The sequence below is a fragment of the Haematobia irritans genome, chromosome 2 (assembly GCF_050003625.1).
Source record: "Haematobia irritans isolate KBUSLIRL chromosome 2, ASM5000362v1, whole genome shotgun sequence".
Taxonomy (NCBI): Eukaryota; Metazoa; Arthropoda; class Insecta; order Diptera; family Muscidae; genus Haematobia; species Haematobia irritans.
In genome coordinates this window covers 91,995,100-92,017,976 of record NC_134398.1, presented here as the reverse complement: position 1 = coordinate 92,017,976, position 22,877 = coordinate 91,995,100, and the positions used below count along the sequence as shown (strand labels likewise).

Genomic DNA, 22,877 nt, shown 5'->3' with positions numbered 1-22,877 from the left:
TGAAAGTACCGCCAAGACTCTGGGTTTACGTTGGAACGCTGGAAAAGATGTTTTCTTTTTCAAGTTGGTTTCAGCCCCTACTAGATCTTCCGTCACCAAACGAGCCGTTTTGTCTGAGATAGCTAAATTGCTCGATCCAGCAGGTTGGCTGGCCCCTAAGATAATAGTTGCTAAGATTATAATGCAACAAATTTGGAAGGACAAAACAGATTGGGACGAATGTTTGAAACCCATGACTCTGAATAGATGGTTTGCGTTTTTTGACGATTATAGTGAAATCGAACGGATAGAGATCCCCCGATGGGTTGGTTTCAGCCCAGACCATGAAGTTCAGCTTCATGCATTTTGTGATGCTTCTGAGAAATCATATGCGGCTTCACTATACGTCCGAATTAAAAACGCCCCTGGTGATTATGTCACGCATCTGCTCGCAGCACGAACTAAGGTAGCGCCAATCAAGGTTGAATCCTTGCCCCGTTTAGAGCTCTGCGGTGCAACTCTATTGGCTGATATGGTTGAGACTATTCGCTCCGAGCTGAGTCTCCCAGAAATTGAGACATTCTATTGGACTGATTCGACGATAGTTTTGTCGTGGCTTCAGAAGCCCCCGTGCCACTGGCCTACGTTTGTTGCGAATCGAGTAGCTAACATCTCTACGAAAATCGGTACTAGTAATTGGCATCATGTTCTGTCACACGATAACCCCGCTGATATAGCCTCGAGAGGTTCTTCAGCGCGCGATCTTCTAACAAATAACCTTTGGTGGAAAGGTCCAGCTTGGTTATGTCGCCCTCGCTCCGAATGGCCAAAATCTACGTTTAGAATCATGACGAATCTTGAGACTAAACCGATTCAAGTCAATTTGAACCAATTATCCCCTCCTGAGGATATTTTGGCCCGTTTCTCTGATTTATCCAGAGCCCTGAGAGTTTTGTCATATGTATTCAGATTCTTTCATCGAATACACCCGAAGTTTAAATCGACACAGACGCATTCATCCTTCAACTTGGAACAGGGTGAGATCAACTTTGTGAAAGGTCGTCTTGTTGTCCTCTGCCAGCGTCGACATTTCCCTGAATATGTGGCGCTGGAGAACAATGCGCAGTTATCTCGAAAGAGCCCTCTGTTGAATTTCAATCCGTTTATAGATTCTGTTGGATTTATGCGGATGAATGGTAGACTTGCGCGTTCCCCTACTCTCACCTATGACGAGAGATTCCCCAAAATTCTACCCTATGATGCCCGGTTTACCAGATTGTACCTGGAGTACATTCACAAGAATACGGTGCATGGTGAAAATGCATTAATGTTGAGATTAATGAGATTGGAATTTTGGGTACCCAGATTGAAGAATCTCGTAAGGACAATCATCCATAATTGCCGTGCATGCGTATTGTTTCGGAAGAAAACTGTAGACCAAATTATGGCCGCTCTTCCCCCTGAGAGAACTACACTGTCTCGCCCGTTTACATGCACTGGAGTCGACTTTCAAGGCCCCTTTGATATAAAGACCTACATTGGTAGAGGTTGCCGTATCACTAAGGGATATGTGCTTGTGTTTGTCTGCTTTGCGACTAAGGCAATTCATTTGGAAGCGACAAATGACATGTCGACTGATTGTTTTATTGCTGCATTCACCCGATTTTTCTCCCGAAGAGGCTGCCCTTCTAAGATGTTTTCGGATAATGGGACATCTTTTGTAGGAGCTTCTAATGTTCTTGGTAGAGACCAAGCCCGATTTCTCGCTGAAGTGAAGCAAAATCTTATTTCGCTTAACGCCTTCCAATTATTAGAATGGAAATTTATTCCCCCTGGTGCGCCACATATGGGTGGTCTTTGGGAGGCAGGAGTTAAGAGTTTCAAGACTCATCTTAAGAAAGTGTCTCACGCTCAGAAGTTTACTTTTGAAGAGTTCAGCACAATGCTAGCTAGAATCGAGGCATGCCTTAATTCTAGGCCCCTTAGTCATATGAGCGATAATCCAAACGATTTGGCTCCTTTGACCCCAGGACACTTCCTTATAGGTTCTGCCCTTCTCTCCCCACCGGAGCCCGACACGGCAATTGAGTCGTTAAGTTATGTGAATAGATGGCAGAAACTTAAGGTCCTTTATCACTCTTTCGCCAAACGGTGGAAAGAGGAATATCTCGTTGAACCCCATAAGCGAAATAAGTGGAAATTTCCTCAAAGAGATTTTGCCGTTGGTGACCTGGTAGTAATCAGGAAAGATAATTTGCCTCCACCAGAGTGGAAAGTAGGTAGAATCGAAAAGATCTACTTAGGCCCCGACAACAAAGTGCGAGTTGTTGACATCAGGGTTGGAAATTGTACTATTACAAGGCCCGTTGTCAAACTCGTACTACTACCTGTTGATGGACAAAATTAATAACATTTTATTTTCTTTGTGTGTGTGCTGTCCCCATTTTTCGTATTTCCAGACATGTCTGGCCCATCACGTCGTCTCACAAATGAACGCCCTGAGGCAGATAAAGACGTCACCCAACGCACGAAGAAGGGTAGTGAGGTGCGGTGTAAGATATGTTTGCAGCCTCACGTACTTCGTCTCTGTCCTCGTTTTCGGGCGATGGATTCGGCAAAACGTCGGAGAACAGTGATGAAGCTCGGCTTTTGCTTCAACTGCTTGGCGGAGTCCCATAAACGCTTGAATTGCAAGAGCCGTGAAAGATGTATGGAATGCTGTGGTGAGCACCATACGATGCTCCACCCGAGGTTTGTTGGGAAGCGTGAAAATCCCCCCAGTGCCGTCGCTAGCCGACCCCAGAATTCTAGGAAGAAAACTCCACGACGAGACACCCACCAAAGGCGCTCGCTAGATGCTCGTAGCAACACCAATGCAGCCAATAGGATGTCGACAAATCCGGAATTGCATCAACCTCGAGCCGCCGGCGGACGATGCACCTGTGGTCACAACCCGGTCAACACTTCCACTGTTAGCCCCAACACCGGCAGTGGACCTGCTACGATTGTGATTCACGTCCATTCTGGGTCCCATTGAATTTATTTATTTATGTTTTTTGTATTTGTATGTCCATTGAATGGTAAATTGAATTCTCGTTTTTTTTATTGTCCCCTAGCTCCTGCTTGCCCCTATGTTGCATTCCTGCAAGGGGGGCGGGATGTTCAGGTTGACACCCTGTTAGATTTAAGTTTCATGAATTGTAAAATACACCCCTGAATTATAACGATATCTGAAAAAATGACAAATGACTTATCGAAACTTTCTCTCACACTTACTCTCTCGCTCAAATACCCGAAGGTACGAATACCCCCGCCAATAAATTAAATTTTAAATTATCTTTTTAAAACCCGAAATTTAATTGTGTTTTTATTTATTTCCCCCCTCATTGATAAATTATTTTATTTAATTCCCCGCCTTTTCAGCTTATTATATCCATATAATCATTACTTAATATTGAAGTCTCAAATTGAACAAGATGCTGCAACCATCATGGAGTATATTAGAGTAAATAAACTCGTTATGAACCCTGATAAAACTAAATTAATACGTTTTCGTCCTCACTCGTCTGAGTTAACATTGTAATTCAGATTCAGAGTTAACATTGGAAATAAACCTGTACAGGAGCAAAACTCTTTGCTATACCTGGGAATATACCTACAGTCGAATCTTTCATGGAACAAGCATATTCAGCATGTGAAACATAAAATATCTCCAGCAATTGGTCAATTGCTATTGTTTATGTACAAATCATTACACCATATTGGACACCAATCAATAGAATTTGAAAGAAACCAATCATCTATAAACACTAGAAATTCTTCTAATCTAAGTGTTAAAAGATGTCGACTCGAAATTTCTAAGCAACGTATTGAGTATAATGGCTGCACAGATAAAAATAAGTTTGAGAACCAATAACTTTTGTTGGAAAACCAATAACAAAATTTGTTAATTTTCCTGCAACAAACTAATTTGTACTTTTAATAACCATTATTACAAAAAAGTTGTTAGCAATCGTTACCATCAGAAGGCAACAAATAATTTGTATTCTCAGTAACATAATTTGTAAGTAATTTGTTGAGCAACAAAATATTTGTTGCTGAACGTTACATTTAATCCTCAACAAATATTTTTGAATTTGAACGAAAAAATTTGTATGCGGTTTGTTGGAGTCTATCAATGACTGTAACAAATTTATTGGTGTATTGACAAAAAATTAAATTGAAATTGCCAGAATTATTGCACCAAAATTGCAGGAACAATTTTGGAGATATTTTATTAAGTACATACAGAGAAGGAATATGACCAAAATGTTATTTTTGGACGGTGAACATGTAACATATTTGTGTCGAAAATCCTATACTCAGTTTTGTAAATGTATTACTATTTTAAATTTGAGTAGTCCAGGGTCTAGCAAGCATTTTGACAACTTTTTACCCAGTGATGTATATTCTAGTTAATTAGAATTGTAATAACTCCAATCCCGATATTAATATGGTTTTATTAATTATCTCATACAACAAACACATTTAAGAAACTACCATATTGAAAAATACAAATTTTTCACAGACATTTATAAATGCTTTTCTGTATTCTCTGATGAAAGAGCTCTTTGCTTGCTATCATACACATGCATGTGCTCATACTCATTTTGTTCTAACGGTATTCTTCGCATACTTATTTTAGCTTTCGTACATGTTCTCAGCGATGTGCGCGTAACCAGTCTTGTATTTTTGTTTTTGTTTTCATATCAATAGCAGTCAACTATTTTCGCAACAAAACAATTTGTTGAAATTTCAGAATATTTCTATTATTTCCTCTGTCAAGCATCTACAAACACATTTCAACAACAAATGCCTCATATTCAATAGATAAATTTGTTGAGCATCAGCAGATTTATATACAAATAAAGTTGTTAATATTTATTTGCAGTTATTTTTTTGTGTGCGGTCTAAGAACATACCACGAATTTCAAGCTTCAAGAACAACTTGAAATCGTACTTATTAGAAAAATTGGAAATGTTTCTTTTGTAAAAAAAAAAATAATGTAAATAATGTACATACATATGTAAACTACATATTTATATCAAATTATTAATTAAATGAATTTACAATTACTAACTTAATATAAATAATAAAAGATTAGATAACATATTAGTTCACTTATAATTTGAATATATTCGACAACTCGCCCCAACAATGTCTCTGCGCTCTGGGGCACTATTTTAACATACGTAAATGAATCAATTTGTTAATAAAAGAATTAATTAAAAAAAAAAAATTTATAATTGAAATATTTCATATAATTAAACATAGTAATTTAAGATTTTTATATTAAATTTCGAATTAGGTATAGACAAAATCAAGGCCGTAGCCAGGATTTTAATTCGGGGAGGTTCAACTTAAAAAAAATATTTTAATTATGCATAGGTATTTATACAATATTTTTATAATATTAAATTGAAACGACGGGCTTTTTGGGCAGCAAATAAATCAATGACTTCTTCAGTCGGCACATTTATTCGGCGATGAACCGACATTAATGCCAATCCTTTGAGTCTACTCTCGCTAGTCGAATTTCTAAGACACGTCTTTAATCTCTTCCATGGCTGAATAAGGAGGTTGAATCACGATAACAAAAACAACAAATTTCAATATGTTGATTACAATTTTAAGAAGTCAAAATCAGCTGATAAAAGAATCGTATGGCATTGGTAAAAGTGGCAATTATTTATTCTTTCAATTGTCCTGAAAAAATAATCCAAATCCAGAGAAAAATAAAGGTTCAAATTTAATTGCGTCACCTATGAGTTATTGTGAAGTGGATAATTCATTCGAGGAACGCCGATATGAGACCAAAGTTAATAATGGAAGTCAGTCAAATGGATATTCGCCATCTATTAACAAAAACAGTTTATGATGCAGTTTAAAAACTGATGTGCGTGGTATTTTGGGTCTGGAATATGTTATCAAGATACTCAAGTCATCTTTGAACAATTCTCCAGCTATGAATGCGCGAGTTTGTTTGAGATGCATTTGCTATGCAGTGTCATTTGGAGAGCTGCAATCATCATAAACATATGATTTTGACATCTTAAAATTTGGTCGAAATAAAAAAATTGTAATCATATGGCCCCATGATTTAACCTTCTTGTTCAGCCATGAATCTCTTCATTGTTGAAAATGAACGTTCGGATGAGCACGTAGTAACTGCAGGGATGGAAAATGCAGTACTATAGTACTTTTTTCAAAAGTTTTCACCCCGGTCAGTAACGTAGTACCCCCGCGAATGATTTAGTACCTTTTGTGTAGACATTTTTGAGTCGATATCAGATTTATGGTACAATAGCTTTGACAAAATATTTTAATATTTTGAGAAAGTCTTTATCAACCTTATTTGCTAATAGTCTTTTACAAACATGGCAAAACAGACATGTTCATGTGGGAAGAAAATCTCGATTTTGTAAAACACATAGTCAAAAACAGGATTTTATTGAACTTCAAGAATGTTTTAGTCGAAAAAAGAATGCGATTCTATATTATCGATTTTTTATTTCGGTAGAAAATGTTGTCAACATTTTATTTCTATATAGAATTTTTGCAAAATTTTATTTTTATAGAAAATTTTGTCAAAATTTTATTTCAATTGAAAATTTTGTAAAAATTTTATTTCTATAGGAAATTTTTGCAAAATTTTATTTCTATAGAAAAAATTTTGCAAAATTTTTTTTCTATAGAATTTTTTTGCAAAATTATTTCGGCATAAGCCGGCTATCATACAAAACCTTTTTTCGGAGGGTTCAAGTGTGGTTCATTGTTGGGTTTAATGAACTGCCTGAATTTATTCTGATAATTGGTTGATAGTTTTGCTGCAAATAGAGGATGCTGATAAGGAATGTGGTAATTCCGAAACCATCCAACCATCTTGCAGTCTATAGGTCTTTGCCCAAATAAATTTGACAAACATTCTTTTCCTCTGTTGGTTAAACTACACTTGTAGTTAAGTCAATGTATGGTTTTAAGCTGCAACAAAAAAACAACAATGCTTAAAGATCAAAACCAACAATAACAAAACAAAACGAATGGAAAATTTTATTTCTATAGAAAATTTTTGCAAAATTTTATTTATATAGAAAATTTTGTCAAAATGTTATTTTCTTTAAAATTCAGTCTCTTGACAATAATATTCAAGTGAAATTTTTGTTGAAATTTAGTAACAAGTACCTTTCCGATCAAAAAATACCTTTTTTGTACTTTCTTAAAAATTGTATTTTCCATCCCTGAGTAACTGGCAAAATGACCAAAATTTTTAAAATATGCACGTTTGGAAATATCTCTTTATTGCTTCCATCGCTAAATTAGGCAGGTTCTTTTCGCAGGTTTTGCTCCATTTCATTTACATACGTGTGTTTGGCTGTTTCGTTGTTGTTCTATGGCCAAACAAAGCGAGTCATGTTCACAAAAAGAACAACAAACACACATAAAAAGCAGAAATACATTTTCCAAAAATGAAATTTGTGGTGCGAGAACAAAAACAATTTGTTTTTTTCGACCGTCGTTTGACGGGCTTTTCAACTAGTATTCTATGATTTGCGCAAGTTTTATAGGTAACCGTTTTTCAAAATAAAACCTCCAGCTTTTCTTCAACATCTTCGATAAGATTTTTCTATGCAGCTAAAAATATATATATATATATATATTTATATAAAAATATTCATTCATTTCGGGGGGGTTTGATCCCCCTCATCCCCCCCTGAATACGGCCTTGGACAAAATTATTAATTACTAAACGTAAATTAATAAAGGGAATGTTGTAACTGGCAATTGAATGAATAAATAGTACTACATATAAGCTGTGTTCCTTTACTTTACTCGTAGTAAAAAGTAATAAAAGAGAGAAATATTGAAAATCCTCTCAGAGTTCAAATTTTGTTAAAGGTACAGGAACGAAAATATAGTAAAAATGCCAAATAAAAAACAAAAGAAGTATTGTGATTTGAAAAAATATTTTCAAAATATGGAAGCAGGTAGGTTAAATACTTTTATATCGCAAATATTTTGACAAATTGCAGATTTTTTTGCAGGAAACTTTGAAATCCTTATTGTGACGGAAAGGGTCCATGGTTTTTATTGTGTTATTAATAGTGCTCCTTGTGCAAAATTTGAAATCAAAGTAAAACTCTGGCATTTGGGCAATATAAGCACAGTAATAGCGCATATTATCATTATCTTGTATGGGGGGATTGTCATTCCGTTTATAACACATACAAATAAAGATTTCTGACTAAAGAAAGTATAGATAGTCTTGATCAGGGAGAAATTATAAGATGATATAACGTTGTCCGTCAGTATGTTGTAATCACGTTGCAGTCTTCAAAAGTGAAACTATACTGCTGAAATTTTGCGCAGACACATATTTTATCTACATCCAGGTCCAGTTCGAAGATGGCTACATCGGCCTAAGTTTCAAATGTTCCCCCATATAAACTTACCCCCCAGTTGGGGCCTTCAGCACATACACATTAAAACTTTTATCCGATTTGCATGAAATTCAAAACGTAGTTGTTCTCTTGGTCCATTAATAGGTGTGCCGAATTTGGTGTGAGTCGGACAATGTTTGGGTACTTTTTCGAAACAAGTGGTATTGGTTCGGTATTGTTTTGAAATTCCAAATTGTGGAGTCTACACGTTCATTCTAAAGCACAGAGGTACACATATTTTTCCTCTAGAATACGTAGAATTTTATAATATAGTTAAAAAAAATAGAACAATAATCGATTTTAAAACTGTCCTTCTAGATTCACAATACTGACCCCACTTTCTTCAAATTTTGCAAAAAAAATAAATTGTAAGGCCCATATCTCGCAAATATTGGATATATTCGCACACACACGCAATATTTTTATGAAGGTTTATAAGTTCTATCCAGCAAAGCAAAAATGATGAAACTCGGTTCATAATTTCGCGTTGGCCAAGTAAAACAAAATTTCATACATCCGAGATATCCAACTTCCAACGTCTATAGGCCAGCCCGTGAACCCTTAGGGACCTACAAACCTGTAATCATAGAGGGAAACATCTCAGCTTTGACACAAGAAAAAATTATGTTGATATCTTAATCCATTTAAAAGTTACAGTATTATATTAAAAAAAACGATTTGGAAATACTTTGGTTTGTAAAATTTATAAAGAAATAATTATTTTTGTCATGACATTTCTACTACTTTTACTCTAAAGAATTTGTCGAGTAACTTGTAATAAAAAAAATTAAAAGAGACATGCATTTTGACATTGTTCTCTTAAAATTATTTACTACTTTTACTATTTTTTCGGGTTGAGGAACGGTTTCTAGTAAAAACTAGTAAAAGTAGTAACTAGTAGTACGTAAAGGAACACAACTATATATTGTAAGGACGGTTGACAATAATGGGTGTCACATCCGTCATAGGCGTGCTAAATCATTAGCGTTTGGACAGGGAGCAAATGCACCCCGAGAGATACCAACACTCTTCGTTTTCAACAGATTGGTGTATCTGCTCTAGTTTTCTATGGCCATTTAAAAATCTAGTGACCTTATAATGGGACAAACCAACAGGTACGGCTACACTTTTATAAACACATTCAAACACTAAGATATTTTACTGCAGTCGCGATTGAAGGCTAAAAAGTTTCAACACCATAATCCTGAAATCATCTTTTTAATATATTTGAGTCTCGTCCGTTTTCGGAATTAACCAGACAAATCACTCCACGAACTAAGAATGGCCATGTACCACCACCCATAGATTCGAGAAAGAGCTGTCTGTCTTACACACTTATGTTCGGACCTGGTATTTTAATTTTCTGTGCTTGCACGCATCCAAAGGTGTACTGAACCTAATGGTGTTTTCTTTTCTGAAAAAAGTGCTTTGCCTTCATTTTGTCTGTACAGACTGCGCATTTTTAAAATGTTACCAGCAACCTAAAAAATTCTATCATATCAGCGGGCAGAAAAGAATCCAAAGAAGGAAACAGGGCAGTCGCAGCACTCTCGTTTGTTGGCAGTGCTGAAAATGCCCGTAATTTGCCTCTATGCGTGGCGCTATTTTCACAACAGAATTCGAAAGCATTTTCGCACTTTTGCCTGTTTTTTTTTTTTTTTAGAAAAGAACCTAAAAAGTACATTTTCCGGGCAAAATGCAAAAAAAAGTGCGCATTTTTTACAAGAAAAGAAAACTCCATAATATATTGACATTCTGAGCTGGTCGTTGGAACATCGAACAGGATGCTGGCAACAATGCCTTAGCCAAGCTGAGTAAATTTATAAATTAGTGCTTAAGCCCCCAACATAAAATTCTGTGTCCGCTTGTAGCCCAAATGCTCCATTTGCAACCTATAGTATGCCGTGGAATAAAGAAGAGCAAAGTTTCCTTTTTTAATTTTGATAATTCACTGTGCTTCTCTTCTAATAATGTAAACCTGATATATTATACTGAACCGATTTCGAAAATATCGCCACAAAAATCAACAAATTTATAGAAATTCCCCACCTCAACTAACAAATTTAGCCCCAGTCCATGAAAAATCCCCAATACTGACAACACTGTGTGAGTCTGATCTCGCCACCATTTTATTGGACTTATGTGAAATTCCCTACGGGAATATTTTAATAGAAAATCTTTTGGCAAGCAAATGATATTTATATTAGAATTATTGATCTTCTAAAAGTTACCGCAATTATGTTAATGAATAGCATACATGTTAATTACAATTGAAATTAATAAAACAACAAATTCATAATTTGCGGTAACTTTATTTATTCACACACGATAGATATAACAACAAATGTAACTTTTACTCTAAATATGGAATATATATGTATGTTAGTTTATCATATTATTATCCTTAAGCAAATTAACTGAGGGGAATACATTATTATAGGGGAGAAGAAGCTGCAACACAGTGAGAATCTGCACTCACAGTTTAGACCACTGTGCAAATCGTTTAAAACGACTGTATCTATACACTAGAAATAGTATCGTTTCTTGCTTTTTTATATATAAAATAAAATAAAAGAAATAATAAATATATATTACCATTAGAGGATATTGTGTCCAGGCCAGATTTTATATATGTACGTATGAAATACACATATGTATGCAATATTTCTATACTTACAGACACATGTTGGTAATTCCTTTGGGGTCCAAGATCCATCAGATTGACAAGTACGTTCATGTTTTCCCACCAACTCATAGCCCGTACCACAATTGTACGTTATCTTACAACCGAAAGTATAACACTCTCCAGAATGCCACCCATTCGCCGGATCTGGAGGCTGACCACAAGAACGTGCTGAAAAACGAGTACTTAAATTTAGTGACATCTGTTCCTTTTGGCTTAAAAAAAAATAATAAAACATACGTTCACATTGTATGTCGGGACCATACCAACTGGCATGTCCGTCGATTGCTAGACATTTAGCCCGTGGAAACCCATTAGTGACATATCCATTGTGGCAATGATACTGAACGGTGGAATCCAAATCAAAAGTGTCCTGGTCAGGGAGCGCTGAGTTGCGAGCATGTTCAATTTTCGGTGGTTTGAGACAATATACTGACAAAGAAATTAAAAATTATCGTGTATTGTTTTCTGATGCAAAATCATCACTTTGCGCTTACTATTTTGCTTGCAAGCCGGTTCGGCCCCTGCCCAATTACCATCGGCTTGACATAAACGACTTTGAAGTCCAACTACATGGTATCCATGAGGACAGGAATACGATGCTCTCTGTCCAAAATGTCTACCAACTAATGTTACTTGTCCCAAAGACGGCTGAGCTAGTTCCGGGCATTCACGGTCTAAAATAAAAAAGAGATATAGAAATAAATTATTATTTGCCATAGGAAAATGGTTGCCGAATATGTAATTCAGAGTCTATATTCTCGTTTTAACGGATCCAGTGCTGTCAGAAGTTAAAAATTTATCATAATCAAGTTTTTGTACCGAAATTGACCAGTTCTCAGATGAAATTTTTTATTGTAATGACTTCCTAGTTCTTGGTATACAGTATCGGACGAAACATTTGCAACTACCATAAAAATTTCAATATTTTGCCATAAGAAACAAAGAAATTTTAAGATGACGATAAATTTACGTTATATTGGTTGGTATGAATTCTGTGGGTCTATTTCTGCAGTTATCTTATTTGGTTTAGTATTTGGAAAAATTGCATCAAAACAGGTTTTTTATAAGAAAAGATCGCCCATTTTATACGTATTGGCATATAATGATATGCGAAATAGCATAAAACAGTGAAAAATGTGTTTCGGGCTGAATTTTTTAAACACAATATATTTAAGTGCAAAAATGTAATGTTCCTAAACTAGCATTAAATATTTGGAACACATATGTTAATATGTTAGAATATATAATGTTTTTGAATGTTTCATAAAAATAATATGTGTGAATGTAAACATATATAAATTTACAAATTTCGAGTAAACATATATGTTGTAAACATATATGTTGTGATATTTTATTCAGAGAGCGACATAGAGAGAGAGTATAGATAAAGAAATAGAGATCGGGCAAATTGTATTATAACTTGGTGAGGAATGATCCAAAGCAACAACAAAAATAAAAGTTTATTTTCTTTCAAACGAATTATTAAAGAAAACTAATCGTGAAAACATGGCCATTTATCGGCCATGGCCAATAGTGTCAACTTAATATCGACCTTAAAGGTAAAATGAAATTAATAAAAATTCATATTTATTAGTATTTCTGATAAATTTTAAATGTATTTAAAATGGGATTAAATGCTAGTAAAAAAAGTTCACGCCTAAATAAATTTATGTGTATATTGTAAAATTATTTCTGTTTATACTCGACTTCAATCTTTAATAAACCACATTTCGAAGTTTTGAAAATTTAAGTAATATGTAATGTCGAACATCTTGCCGGAATTTTTGGAATTTATGTAAAAATAAACTGACTGACAGAATTATCCCCTGGGTGTCGGCGATATAAATATGAAGGATGTATTAACTTAGCATATATTCCAGGAAAGTGGAGGGAAACAAAAGTCGTTTTGATACCGAAAGCGGGAAAAGCCTCTGACTAGAGTGCGAAGGATTTCCGAGCAATCAGCTTATCCTCATCCCTACTTCAGACTCTGGAGAGGATGATCGATATTTATCTTAGAACTAGCGTGGATTCAAGTTTGCTCTCGAAACGACAGCATGCATACTCGAAGGGTAGGTCTACGAGACCGCATTACATGAACTAGTTAGCTTTATTTAAAGCTCACTATCTGTCAATGAATAAAGGGTGATACGGTCAAAATTTGGTCAAGGGAAAACGAGTGTAAATCGGTGAAATCGTTTATTTAAAAAATCAAATTAAATTTCTTTTTCAAGTTCAATTAGTATAAAATTCAGGAAAAATATTCAGTTAGGCTTTCGCTTTTCCAAATCCGAATTGCCAGGCCTCACGCTTGACACCTGCCATCAGATTTTGTACAGCCACCTTGTCCACCTTCTTCGCCGCAGAAAGCCAGTTTGCCTTGAACTGCTGCTCATCCTTAGCAGTTTTTTGGTCTTCTTTAGGTTCCGCTTGACAATAGCCCAGTATTTCTCAATTGTGCGGAGCTCTGGCGTGTTGGGAGGGTGCTTGAAAATATCTGCTACCTTTCCCCTTCCTTTTGCCTTATAAAACTCCTGTCCCGGAAGCTGATTGTAGTCGGATTTGACGTAGGTTTCGTCGTCCATTACCACGCAGTCAAACTTCGTCAGCGTCGTCGTGTACAGCCTCCGGGATCGCGCATTGGCCGTCGTATTTTGTTTATCATCGCGATTTGGAGTCACTATCTTCTTGTAAGTCGATAGTCCGGCTCGTTTTTTGGCTCGATGCACGGTTATAGACGATACTCCCAGCTTATTTGCGGCATCTCGGAGAGAGAGGTTAGGGTTTCGCTTGAAACTACCGGCAACTCTCTTTGTCGTCTCAGCGGCTTCCGGTTTTCGATTTCCCCCCGATCCAGACTTCCTGGCTGTCGACAAACGTTCCCCAAACACTTTAATTACATTTGTAACGGTTGATTTGGCAACTTTTAGCGATTTTGCCAGCTTTGCGTGCGAGTATCTCGGATTTTCGCGATGCGCGAGCAAAATTTTGATACGCTGCTCTTCTTGCTTGGACGGCATTTTGACAACTGAAGAGTGAATTCCAAAATCAAAATAGGAGCAACATTCTACACACACACACCTTCAAAATGAGGGATGTTCAGGTTTTTTAATTGCAAAATTGAAAGAAATACGTCAAGTTTATATTGACCGAATTTTGACCCTTTACACAATCGTGGCGTTTCTAAACATCGAAGGGGCATTCAATAACGTCCATCCAAGCTCGATATTAAATGGACTGATAACTCTGAATGTTGATCCAGGTATACTTAGGCTGTTAGACGAACTTCTAATGAAGAGACGTATTTCAGCCATACTAGGACAATCAAGCATACAAAGGTATGTGAACAGAGGCACTACCCAAGGAGGACTTCTATCACAACCTTCTGGTTTCCCTAGAAAAAGAAAGGATAAAAGTGGTGGCATATGCAGATGATGTGGCGCTAGCAGTCAAGGGAAAATTCCCATCCACAATCAGAGATATGATACAGAGAGCCCTTCGGATGACTGAGAAATGGGCTAGAACTAGTCATGTACTGCAAAGATCGCAAAACTCCCACGGAACATGAATGTTTCATAAAAATAATATGTGTGAATGTAAACATATATAAATTTACAAATTTCGAGTAAACATATATGTTGTAAACATATATGTTGTGATATTTTATTCAGAGAGAGAGAGTATAGATAAAGAAATAGAGATCGGGAGGGTTACCGAAAGACATCAACATAACACAGCGAGAGAATCAAAAGAGAGCAATTTCTGTGAAACTGATAGTATGTTGTTTCCGAAAACTGTTTTATGAGTTCATTTGTTTTGGCTATGCGCTTGGCATACTAAAAAGGCTTCGCCAAAAATTTGGTATGCTTAAGTCTAAATATTATTTTATTCGAATATTAAAATGAGTATTCGCAGTAAAGAGATTAGACATTCGGAACCACGAGAATATATTTTCGAAAAAAACAGCATGTGTTTTTGCCTTGAGAACAGCATTTTATGTATGTGTAGACATGTGTTTTTTTATCATTTTGCCATTATGGGCACAATTTTTTTCTTGGTTCGTCAAAAGAACATACGACGAGTAAATAAAAATATTCAGACAAAGGAAATTAAAAACAAGTATATACAGCACTAAGTTCGGCCGGGCCGAATCTTAAATACCCACCACCATGAACCAAATATTAGGGTTTCCATTGAAATTTCAGGAGGGCCTGAGGACTTGAGGACACTTCCCGAAGATAAATTTAAAGATTTCACCTATGAGGACTATATCAGATTCTGGATTTATAAGAACCATTTTTGTTTGAGTTTTAGAGGAATCATTAACATCTCTTGTAAGTGTGCAAGAAAATTATAAAATAACGTCTTAATTTGAAATCTTAAATCTGTGGAAGTAAAATCTGGAAATTTTACATTGAGTTTCAAGCAATTTTCATGATCAGTGCGCCTTCTACACCCTCAAGAAGTGAAGTCGGTCTATATGGAGGCATTCCCAAAAGGTCCGATAAAAACTTAATGCGATACACGTTTTTGTGAGCCTAAAATACCAGAATATTTACAATTTCAGGCAAATCAGATAAAAACTACGGTGTCTAGAAACCCAAGGAGTTAAATCGGGAGATCGTTCTATGGGCTATACTAAAATATGGACCGATACTCACCGTTTTCGGCACACCTCTTTATGACCCGAAAATACCTTTATATTTCCAATTTCAGGCAAATAGGATAAAAACTTCGGATTCTAGAAGCCCAAGAAGTAAAATCTGGAAATCGGTCTATATGGGGGCTATACCAAAATATGGACCGATACTCACCATTTTTGGCACACCTCTTTAAGATCCTAAAATACCTCTAGATTTCCAATTTCAGACAAATTGGATAAAAACTACGGTTTCTATAAGACCAAGACCCCAAATCGGGAGGTCGTTTTATATGGGGACCATACCAAAACATGGACCGATACTCACAATTTTTGGCACACGTATTTGTGGTCCTACAATACCTCTAGAATTCCAATTTCAGGTAAATTGAATAAAAACTGCGGTTTCTATAAGCCCAAGAAGTAAAATCGGGAGATCGGTCTATATGGGGGCTATACCAAAACATGGACCGATACTCACCATTTTTGGCACACCTATTTACGGCCATAAAATACCTCTGATTTCAAATTTCAGGCAAATTGGATAAAAACTACGATTTCTATAAGCCCAAGACCCCAAATCGGGAGGGCGGTTTATATGGCGACTATATCAAAACCTGGACCGATATAGCCCATCTTCGAACTTGACCTGCCTGCAGACAAAAGACGAGTTTGTGCAAAATTTCAGCACGATTGCTTCATTATTGAAGACTGTAGCGTGATTACAACAGACAGACAGACTGACGGACATCGTTATATCGTCTTAGAATTTCTCCCTGATCAAGAATATATATATATACTTTATATAGTCGGAAATCGATATTTCGATGTGTTACAAACGGAATGACAAACTTATTATACCCCCGTCACCATTCTATGGTGGTGGGTATAAAAAAAACAATGGAAAATATATAAAAATTGTATAGGGATCTTCATAAAAATAACGAAGGGCACTGTACTCTTTAGAGTTGGGACAGTAAAATTAAAACAAGGGGAAACAGTTAAAATTAAACAGTAAAATGTATAAAAACAAAGTTTAGCTCCTCTTTGTTAACCCTCTAATGCCCCAATTTTTTTGCCAGCTGATTAAATATTCAATGTTAACGACACAAAAGCAAGAAAACTAAACAAAAAAATTAATACGGTAAAATTCAGTACATGCTGCAAAGCCTCTTGAACAGTTTTAACTAAGTTTTCTTTTTATTTTACCCATTTTTGTTGTCTTAAGGTGTGTTTTACCAAAAGCTTCCTGATTTAACGAAGCCCGCCTAAAGGCGGGATTGGGTATTAGAGGATTAATAGGTAGTCCAAAAGGTGTTGGCGGACACTTTCAAAAATAAAAGCGGGCATTAAGTTCGAGTTATGCCGCTAAACTTATTTAAGTGGCAAAACTTGAATCTCTAAAATCAGAATAGCATTATTACTTTTTAGGCAAATTGTATTATAACTTGGTGGGGAATGATCCAAAGCAACAACAAAAATAAAAGTTTATTTTCTTTCAAACGAATTATTAAAGAAAACTAATCGTGAAAACATGGCCATTTTAGAGCGATACACGCAAAGAAAAAAAAAACGTTTGGAAAACGTGTACCGAAATCGTTTTTCTTTTGTTAGAGTTTTTTGAATTGCTTCGAAAATTTTAAACTTTTATCACCAAAAAAATTCGTTTGTTACAAAATTTTTATTTTTTCAATAAAAAAGTTATTTTTGAAACAACAACACAGTCCATTTCGTTTATATCAAACACTGTTCTTTTCCGACTTTATGTCTTTAATAAGACACAGTTTACAGTTCAAAATTTAATATACTGCAATGTAATGTTGAACATTTTTTCGGAATCTTCCGAACATATCTGGAATATATGTTAAAAAAAAAAAAAAAAAAAAAAAAACTTTGGTCGAAGCGGGGATCGAACCCACGACCCTTGGCATGCAAGTCGGACGTAGCAACCACTGCTCCACGGTGCCAAACTAAATGTTTGTTTCTGTTAAATAAACTTTGTTTATTCGGTTCGTGGGCGCCGCAAGCTATGCTATATAAATATAACTTATATGGATATTTATCTATTGATGACCATAACAGGTACATAGCTCAGTGGTTAGTGTGTTGGCTTACAAAGTGCATGGTCCGCGGTTCGATTCTCCGTCCAGGCGAAAGGTAAAAAAATTTTAAAAATTTATAAAGACGTATAATTTCTTCTACATTGTTGGTATTACAGAAAAAGGTGCTAAGAACTAAAAAACTTCGTGGAAGTGAGAAAGATGTGAGGGAAAATGCAATTAGCCAGAAAAAAATTTTTTGAGTTAGTCTTTATGAAATTGTTTTTACATCCTGGAAAAGAATAAACGTTTATCACAAAAAGTATATACTTTTCTTCCAAATGCACTTCCTTTCAACGAAAAGCAAATGAGAAACGAACTTTGTTTGTCTAAAATTTCGTTTGGGAGGAAAGAATTATTTTTTTGCGTGTAGTGTCAACTTAATATCGGCCTTAAAGGTAAAATGAAATTAATAAAAATTCATATTTATTTGTATTTCTGATAAATTTTAAATGTATATAAAATGGGATTAAATGCTAGTAAAAAATAGTTCACGCCTAAATAAATTTATGTGTATATTGTAAAATTATTTATGTTTATACTCGACTTCAATCTTTAATAAACCACATTTCGAAGTTTCAATGTAAAAATTTAAGTAATATGTAATGTCGAACATCTTTCCGGAATTTTTGGAATTTATGTAAAAATAAACTGACTGACAGAATTATCCCCTGGGTGTCGGCGATATATAAAGGATGTATTAACATAGCATATATTCCAGGAAAATGGAGGGAAACAAAAGTCGTTTTCATACCGAAAGCGGGAAAAGCCTCTGACTAGAGTGCGAAGGATTTCCGAGCAATCAGCTTATCCTCATCCCTACTTCAGACTCTGGAGAGGATGATCGATATTTATCTTAGAACTAGCGTGGATTCAAGTTTGCTCTCGAAACGACAGCATGCATACTCGAAGGGTTGGTCTACGAGGCCGCATTACATGAACTAGTTAGCTTTTCACTATCTGTCAATGAATACACAATCGTGGCGTTCAATAACGTCCATCCAAGCTCGATATTAAATGGACCGACAACTCTGAATGTTGACCCAGGTATACTTAGGCTGTTAGACGAACTTCTAATGAAGAGACGTATTTCAGCCATACTAGGACAAGCAAGCATACAAAGGTATGTGAACAGAGGCACTCCCCAAGGAGGAGTTCTATCACAACCTTCTGGTTTCCCTAGAAAAAGAAAGGATAAAAGTGGTGGCATATGCAGATGATGTGGCGCTAGCAGACAGGGGAAAATTCCCATCCACAATCAGAGATATTATACAGAGAGCCCTTCGGATGACTGAGAAATGGGCGAGAACTAGTCATGTACTGCAAAGATCGCTAAACTCCCACGGTTAAGCCCATTTCCTTAGGGGGTATTAAAATTCCTTTTGGTGAGTGTGCAAAATACCTTGGCGTTATTATGGACAGGAAGCTGAACTTTAAGCTTAATATTGAAGAAAGGGCGAGAAAAGTCACGGTAGCTTTGTACTCGTGCAAAAAAAGCAATAGCAAAAAAGTGGAGACTAAAACTGTAAAATTGTGCATTGACTATACACGGCAGTAGTTAGAACTATAATGCTATATGGTGTTGTAGTCTGGTGGACGGCACTTCAGCAGCCGACAAGTTTAGAAAAAGTTCAGCGTATGGCGTGCTTGTGTATCGCAGGCGCGTTCATTAAGACAGGAACAAATTCCCTTAATGTCATGCTGCATCTATTGCCTTTGGACATTTTGGCCAAACAGTCAGCTGCAACAACGGCCGTGCGGTTGCGCGACTTATCGCTGTGGTCGGAAAAAAGGTACGGCCACAGTTCGGTCCTCAAAGTAATGCCAGATATGTCTAATGTAGTAGATTACACTTTGGCGAGACCACTTTTCGACAAAAAGTTTGAAACTCATATTCCCAACAGTGAGGCATGGTACACACAGGCCCCGGGGAATAAACGATATATAGATTTCTACACTGATGGCTCCAAATTGAATGGACAAGTGGGTTTCGGAGTATATTCTAAAGATCTGGAACTTCGAATAGCGAAAAGATTACCTAATCACTGTCGTGTTTTTCAGGCTGAAATATTAGCAATAAGAGAGGTGGCGAATTGGCTGACAAATAATGTTCCAAAAAATGTTGGCATTAACATATACTCAGACAGTCAACCTGCAATAAAAATCCTTAGACTCTGATTTCCTTAACTCGAAAACACCCATCGACTGCCTCAAATCTCTCCATGAGATGGCTGAGCAGCACAATATTCACCTAATACGGGTGCCTGACCATAGGAACATACCGGGGAACTGCGAAGCGGATGAGTTAGCAAAGATAAGGACTACCTCACATATTCCAGGGGAACTAGAATCTGTTGGTATGAGCTGTCATAATGCGGAGGAAAAGGAATCAATTAAACACCTCTTGTGCGAGTGTCCTGTATTTTGTGTAAGGCGTAAGCGAATTTTAGGGGCATATAGCTTTAGATTACTGGCGGGCCAGGAAAACGTAAAATTAAGCAGTGTGCTAATGTTTTTGGAACAATCTGTTTGGTTCAACAGATGATAATAATCGAGAAAAGCGGTTAAAACTAGAAGTGCCCATATGTAATAGGTACTTTTAGTTAGTGGGGTATCGCAATAGACTGAATAGTCTAAGTGAGCCTGAAACTTAATCGGGCTGCCACTTTAACCTAACCTAACCGAAATGTTAAAATTTTTTTTTGGTGTTTGGGTCGTGGTTCAATCCCTGCTCCGAATTGAACCCACGACCCTTTGCATGCAAGGCGGACATTCTAACCATTGCTCCACGGGGCCAACAAATGTACGTTTCTGTTCAATAATTTTTTGTTTGTATCGGCTCGTGGGCGCCGTAAACTATGCTATATAAATATATCTTATAACGCTAATTGTCTATTGATGTAAATAATAACTACGTAGCCAATTGGATAGTGTGCTGTGTTACAAACTGTATGGTCCTCGGTTCGAATGTAAAATTTAACAAATTACACTTCCACGAATTTTTTTAGTTCTTGGCACCTTTTTCTGTAATACAAATAATGTTGAAGAAATTATTCAATTTTATAAATTTATTAAATTATACCTTTCGCCAGGACGGAGAATCCAACCGAAGACAATTATCGTTATAAGTTACAATTAAAGGGTGATTCTTTTGAGGTTAGGATTTTCATGCATTAGTATTTGACAGATCACGTGGGATTTCAGACATGGTGTCAAAGAGAAAGATGCTCAGTATGCTTTGACATTTCATCATGAATAGACTTACTAACGAGCAACGCTTGCAAATCATTGAATTTTATTACCAAAATCAGTGGCAGAAAATCCGCTTTTTTATCGACAAATTTTGTTCAGCGATGAGGCTCATTTCTGGTTGAATGGCTACGTAAATAAGCAAAATTGCCGCATTTGGAGTGAAGAGCAACCAGAAGCCGTTCAAGAACTGCCCATGCACCCCGAAAAATGCACTGTTTGGTGTGGTTTGTACGCTGGTGGAATCATTGGACCGTATTTTTTCAAAGATGCTGTTGGACGCAACGTTACGGTGAATGGCGATCGCTATCGTTCGATGCTAACAAACTTTTTGTTGCCAAAAATGGAAGAACTGAACTTGGTTGACATGTGGTTTCAACAAGATGGCGCTACATGCCACACAGCTCGCGATTCTATGGCCATTTTGAGGGAAAACTTCGGAGAACAATTCATCTCAAGAAATGGACCGGTAAGTTGGCCACCAAGATCATGCGATTTGACGCCTTTAGACTATTTTTTGTGGGGCTACGTCAAGTCTAAAGTCTACAGAAATAAGCCAGCAACTATTCCAGCTTTGGAAGACAACATTTCCGAAGAAATTCGGGCTATTCCGGCCGAAATGCTCGAAAAAGTTGCCCAAAATTGGACTTTCCGAATGGACCACCTAAGACGCAGCCGCGGTCAACATTTAAATGAAATTATCTTCAAAAAGTAAATGTCGTGGACCAATCTAACGTTTCAAATAAAGAACCGATGAGATTTTGCAAATTTTATGCGTTTTTTTTTTTAAAGTTATCAAGCTCTTAACAAATCACCCTTTATATAGCATAGTTTGCAGCGCCCACGAGCCCATGCAAACATAACATTATTTAACAGAAACAAACATTTGTTGGCCACGTGGAGCAGTGGTTAGCATGTCTGCCTTACATGGAAAGGGTCGTGGGTTCAATCCCTGCTCTGACCAAAAACCAATTTTTTTGTTTTTTTAATTTACACATTTATATTTATACTATATAACATTTTTATAATGAAACTTCGAAATGTGTGTTACTAAAGATTTACAGACAAAAACAGTGCTTGATATAAACGAAATGGATAGAGCTTTTGGATAAAATATTATTGTTTTATTGCAAAAATAACAATTTTGTAACAAAAAACTGTTTTTGGTATAAAAATTTGAAATTTTGGAGCGAATTCAAAAACTCTAACAAAAGAAGAACGTGGAGTCGAGTATAAACATAAACAATTTTGCAATATAAACATAAATTTATGTGGGCGTGAACTATTTTTACTAGCATTTAACACAATTTTAAAGGCATCTGCATCCCTATGAATTTACCCATTTATTTGTATTTCATAATTATTTGAATAAGATTTGAAAGAAATTCCTTCAAAGTTGAAGACTTCATTGCGACTATTCTGGTATATAAAGAATCAGAGAATATCACCAATTTACATGCATTGAACAGTCTTCCATTGTTGCTAGAGGGTTATGCTTCCACTTGGTGGCAGGGTGTGACAGACGAAGCAAAAACATTTGAAGATGTTATTGATCTTCTACGAAACGCTCCTCCTAAACCTGATTGGCGAATTTTCAGCGAAATATATATGGAAAGACAAAGAAATTTTGAAAGCACAGACTCGTTCATTTGTCGAAAAAGGTCTCTGTTTGCCCAGTTGTCCGAAAAAAAAAAACTATCGGAAAAAATTATGATTGATATGATATTTTCGCAGTTAAAATTGCAAA

At 36.1% G+C, this 22,877-nt stretch overlaps 1 protein-coding gene across 4 annotated transcripts in view; it reads right to left on the bottom strand.

The window, feature by feature from the left end:
- Positions 1-22,877, bottom strand: part of Hasp (Hig-anchoring scaffold protein) — a 563,757-nt gene that overhangs the window by 506,552 nt on the left and 34,328 nt on the right. For 2 of the 4 annotated variants that reach the window (XM_075295587.1, XM_075295586.1), the window contains exons 4-6: positions 11,638-11,817; positions 11,381-11,572; positions 11,135-11,311 (exon numbers count right to left, since the gene is read on the bottom strand). In XM_075295587.1, coding sequence (XP_075151702.1) covers positions 11,135-11,311; positions 11,381-11,572; positions 11,638-11,817 — 549 coding nt within the window. Of the gene's footprint in view, positions 1-10,749; positions 11,005-11,134; positions 11,312-11,380; positions 11,573-11,637; positions 11,818-22,877 lie in introns of those variants that run through there. The other 2 variants (XM_075295590.1, XM_075295589.1) reach the window with 2 other exon arrangements.